Genomic DNA, 5,418 nt, shown 5'->3' with positions numbered 1-5,418 from the left:
AGCATGTAGCTATTGTTTTCCTCCTTTTAGCATGTAGCTAGTGTTTTCCTCCTATTAGCATGTAGCTAGTGTTTTCCTCATATTAGCATGTAGCTAATGTTTTCCTCCTTTTAGCATGTCGCTAGAGTTTTGTTCATTTTAGAATGTATCATATTTGTACTTTTTAGCATGTAGCTAATGATTTGTTTTTTTTAGCATGCAGCTAGAGTTTTGTTCTTTTTAGCATACAGCTAGTCTTTTGTACTTTTTAGCATGTAGCTAATGTTTTTTTTTTTTTTAGCATGCAGCAAGTGTTTTGTTCTTTTTAGCATACAGCAAGTATTTTGTACTTTTTAGCATGCAGCTAGTGTTTAGTTATTTTTAGCATGCAGCTCATGTTTTGGTCTATTTAGCACGCAGGTAATGTTTTGTTCTTTTTAGCATGCAGCTAGTGTTTCGTTCTTTTTAGAATTTAGCTAATGTTTTCGTCCTATTAGTATGTAGCTAGTATTTTTCACAATTAGCATGTAGCTAATGTTTTCATCCTATTAGCATGTAGCTAGTGTTTTCCTCCTTTTAGCATGTAGACAGTGTTTTCCACATTTAGCATGTTGCTAGTGTTTTCCTCCTTTTAACATGTAGCTAGTGATGTTTTCTTCCTTTTAGCATATTGTGTACTCTTACTTTTAGCATGTAGCTAATGTTTTCCTCTTTTTAGCATATAGCTAGTGTTTCCCTCCTTATGACATGTAGCTAGCGTTTTTCCTCCTTTTAGCATGTAGCTAGTGTTTTCCTCCTTTTAGCATTTAGCTAGTATTTTCCTCACTTAAGAATGTAGCTAATGTTTTCCTACTTATGACATGTAGCTAGCTTTTTCCTACTTTTAGCATGCAGCTAGTGTTTTTCTCACTTTAGCGTGTAGCTAGTGTTTTCCTCACTTTAGCATGTAGCTAGTGTTTTCTTCACTTTAGCATGTAGCTAGTGTTTTCTTCACTTTAGCATGTAGCTAGTGTTTTCTTCACTTTAGCATGTAGCTAGTGTTTCCCTCACTTAAGCATGTAGCTGATGTATTGCTTATTTAACACTCAGCTTCATTTTCCACACTCAACGTTTACACCACATTTTCACAGAAAATACATTTTCTTTCATCTTCGGTAGACTCACAAATGTGTAAAATTAAGTTTTTACTTGGTTGCGTACTGAGCGTAGAGTAATTATAACAAAATTCCTCTAAGGGTTCTGTTTCTCCTAACAGGGCTTAGATCAATCAGATGAAGAGTCTGACCTCTATGACTTCAGTCTGTGTGTGTTTGGTCCAGAAGGCCTGTGGTGGCGTCGTGCAGCTCACTGCCACAAAGCTGTTGGGTTTTCGATCCAAAGCAGGTGTCACCAGGTCTGTGCACACTGCGTCAGGACAGACATAATAATCTATATACCATAAAATATTTTCTTGTAACTTTTTCTGATATGCATTTTGATTTCTTGTCAAATTTAGGCCTGTCGCGATAAACAGTAAATCAATTAATCGCAAGGTAAATGAAAATTATCAACCTAATTTTCAATTACCGGTTTATCGTTTCTTCACATCTCTCTTTCTACTGAAGACACTGGATAAGAAAAGGTTAAACTCTGATGCTCTTCACTGGCCCCTCCCTTTCTCTTTTCTTTAAAATCTGTTTTAACCGTCCAAAATTGCGTTTTTTGACAGTTAAAAGCAGCTAAGCTGAGAAGCTAAGCTACAAGCTAAGCTAACAGGCCGACCTCAGGGAAAAAAATCTCTGTCTTGTCCAAGCTCCAAAATTCACGGTTGAAACCCGTGCCTTCGTGTAAAAAGTTGTTTTTCTCTGCAAAAAGAAGCAGAACTTGTTTACTGATTTTTTATTAAAAGCTTTGAGTGAAAAATGCTATGCTAAAGAGCTCAAACCACACCGAGCATCCGCCATTTTGAGAACTGAAAAAAGGAGATGCAGGCAGCATACACATATATACACACATATCTATCTATCTATCTATCTATCTATCTATCTATCTATCTATCTATCTATCTATCTATCTATCTATCTATCTATCTGTCTATCTATCTCTATATCTATCTCTATATCTCTCTCTCTATCTATATCTATATCTGTCTGTCTGTATCTATATCTATATCTATAGATAGATCGATAGATCGATACACAGGCAGCATATGTCACGTCAAGGGGCCTCCCTCCCTCCCTCCCTTTTTTTTTTTTTTTTTTTTAAGAGACACGCTGCTCTTTCCTTCACTATCCATCTTTTGGTTCAGACGGTCTTATACTGCCATCCAGTGGTCAAAAAAGGTACTACACAAAAAAATTAACCAACATTTCTTCTTAAATTTGACAATAATTACTAATTATTGTCAAATTTCAAACAATATTATAATAAATGTATTATATTATCTATATTATATATAGATAATAGATAATAATATAGATATTATATTATCTATATTATATATAGATAATATAATATCGTTTATCACAATAATTTCTGAGACAATCGCCCAGCAAAATTTGTTATCGTGACAGGCCTAGTAAAAATAACAATAATAAATAAATATGCTCCATCACATAAAGATGTTTAAATAAACAAGAGATTAATCTAATTGACTGCAACACTTCAAATAAATATTTGTTGAACACACCAACACTGAACTCCAGCACGGGCTCATCTGGGTCCTGAACATTCCCTGTGAACCAAACAGATCAAGAAAAAAAAAAAAAGTTTGGAGCTTTACAGAAAGAACTGTCCATCTTTAAATGGTGAATCTGCGAAGATGAATTTGTCACCTGCGAGAGCCAATCCGATCATCTCACTGGACAGCTCGAACGTGTTGGCCCGGTACACCGACCATGGCCGCTGTCTCTGTGAGCTGCGCTCTCTGACCCCCGCCATGTCAGAACGGGATGAGCGGGCGACGGTGGGAGGCCCGAACACACACCCTCATATGCACATGCACACACTCCCATGTGACGCGGTCCTCTTCCTGTGCGGATGCACGGCTGATCCGATCAACGCTTCACCATGTCTGAAAGGACAGGAGTCAAGAGTTTAGATCATTTTTAATCACTGGTGCTTTATGCACATTTTATAGTTTTAAATTATTTCTCATAAACCGAAGGACTTTGTTATTTTAATGATTTTTTTTAAACAAAGGTACGACAAACTGGTCTCAACCAACGTCTTTTCAGTCTAAACTACTTTCCTTTTTATTTGTGATATTAATTTTAAAAGAACGCCACAAACAAAAAAGAAACTTAACAAAAAGGAAGAAAGGAAAAGGATAAAAGACAAAGGACAAAAAGAAAGACGATCCAATCTGCATTTACCAAAGCAGCTAAAAGCTAAAGAGACCAATCTAACAATCACTTCGGCTTTTCTGGACCATAAAGATAAAAAACAAAAAAGGTCACCTTCAGTGAGGATTGGGACCAAAATGAATTAAATATTTGTTCATCAGCTACCGAGTCAGCCATCCGCAACAACAAAATGAAAGAGGGTGAAGCAGAACAGCTCAGAATCAAAGTTTCATCCTGCCTCAGCAATGCCAAACCACCACCTTCCAACATCAGTAGAGAGGAGAGGGATGCACTCACCACTCTTAGCAAGGACAAAAACATCATCATTCTCCCAACAGACAAAGGAAGGTGCACAGTGATTTTGAACCAGAAAGACTATCATGAGAAAGTTATGACACTCCTTAGTGACTTAAACACTTATGAACCTCTGAAAAGAGATCCAGGAAGTGGTTACAAGAAGAAATTGATATATTGCCTGAAAATTTTGGAGCAGGACAAGGCTATTGACCGTATTCTGTACCACAGACTGTACCCAGGGGAGGCCACACCTAGTCTGTATGGTTTACCTAAAATCCACAAACAAGGTGTACCTTTAAGACCAATCGTTAGCATGATTAACTCTGTCACTTACAATGTTTCCAAATATCTGGCATCTGTACTCATCCCTTTAGTTGGCAGCTTAGAACACCACATACAGAACACCATGGACTTTGTGGATAAGGTGAGGGATGTCATCATGGAGACTGATGAAACAATGGTCTCTTTTGATGTCACATCACTCTTTATGTGCAGTCCTGTTGATGATGCAGTAGAGGTGGTCAGTTTAAGATTAAAATCAGACACCACTCTGAGCAGCAGGACCACACTTTCCACAGAACAACTGTGTCAACTCTTGAAAGTGTGCCTGCAGTCAACCTACTTCACATATGGGGAGCAATATTATAGGCAGAAACATGGGTGTGCTATGGGGTCTCCAGTTTCTCCTATTGTTGCCAACCTGTACATGGAGGAGGTAGAAAAGAGAGCCTTGACGTCCTTTTCAGGGACACCACCAAGTCATTGGTTCAGGTATGTTGACGACACCTGGGTTAAAATTAAATCTCAGGAAGTCCAACATTTTACTGACCACATCAACTCTGTGGATAAATACATCAAGTTCACACGAGAAGATGTAAAAAATGGCAAGTTGGCTTTCTTGGACTGTGAGGTCTCAGTCTCTGATAGAGGACATTTGCAAACTGAGGTGTACCGCAAACCCACCCACACAGACCAGTATTTGCAGTTTGACTCCCATCACCCTTTGGAGCACAAGTTAGGAGTCATCAGGACTCTGTATCACAGAACAGACAGTGTCCCCACTAGCTCAGGAGCCAGGCAGAAGGAGAAATCCCACACAAGACAGGCTCTAGAGCAATGTGGATATCCTAACTGGGCCTTCCTGAAAGCAGAGAAGAAACCCAAACAGGACTCCAGTCAGCCAACAGGTGAAAAGGAGGAACCCAGACCCAGACCAGTGGTCATTCCGTATGTTGAGGGTGTATCAGAGAAACTGAGACGTTTATTTTCTAAACATAACGTCCCAGTGGCTTTTAAACCCCAAAATACATTACGGCAAAGACTGGTTCATCCCAAAGATCCAGTCCCCAGGCACAAACAGAGTAATGTTGTGTATGCTGTTCAGTGTCAGGAGGGCTGTGATCAGTCTTACATCGGGGAAACAAAACAGCCACTGGCCAAAAGGATGGCCCAGCACGGAAGATCAACATCATCAGGCCAGGATTCTGCGGTCTACACTCATCTCCAGGCCAGCGGTCACTCTTTCAGGGATGAAGATGTTCACATCCTGGACAGAGAGGAACGATGGTTTGAGAGAGGAGTAAAGGAGGCCATCTTTGTGAAAAGAAATCGTCCATCATTAAACAGGGGTGGAGGCCTCCGGGTTCAATTGTCCCCCTCTTACAATGCTGTGATTGCTAGTATCACTCAGCCCTCTGTGAATAGTAAACAGCCATCAGGTGCTAATGATCCATTGTTAGGCTGATGGTCCTTCTTGAGCATGTGATCAGCTGGTTTTGGTTGTCAGCAGCAAAACTGGTTGATCCACTCTGAGAAGGTG

The 5,418-nt window shown here is 39.5% G+C and overlaps 1 protein-coding gene across 1 annotated transcript in view; it reads right to left on the bottom strand.

Moving 5' to 3' along the window:
• Window positions 1-3,006, bottom strand: part of LOC119428787 (inositol polyphosphate-4-phosphatase type I A) — a 48,409-nt gene extending 45,403 nt beyond the window's left edge. Inside the window, exons 1-3 of the mRNA XM_037696463.1 lie at window positions 2,793-3,006; window positions 2,648-2,692; window positions 1,265-1,383 (exon numbers count right to left, since the gene is read on the bottom strand). Coding sequence (XP_037552391.1) covers window positions 1,265-1,383; window positions 2,648-2,692; window positions 2,793-2,898 — 270 coding nt within the window. The 5' untranslated portion in view covers window positions 2,899-3,006. The remainder of the gene's footprint in view (window positions 1-1,264; window positions 1,384-2,647; window positions 2,693-2,792) is intronic.
• Window positions 3,007-5,418: the final 2,412 nt, after the last annotated feature.

This window comes from Nematolebias whitei, chromosome 23 (genome assembly GCF_014905685.2).
Source record: "Nematolebias whitei isolate Nwh7 chromosome 23, NemWhi1, whole genome shotgun sequence".
NCBI lineage: Eukaryota > Metazoa > Chordata > Actinopteri > Cyprinodontiformes > Rivulidae > Nematolebias > Nematolebias whitei.
Note: the sequence above shows the minus strand (reverse complement) of the source record. Positions and strands in the feature narration are given on the sequence as shown.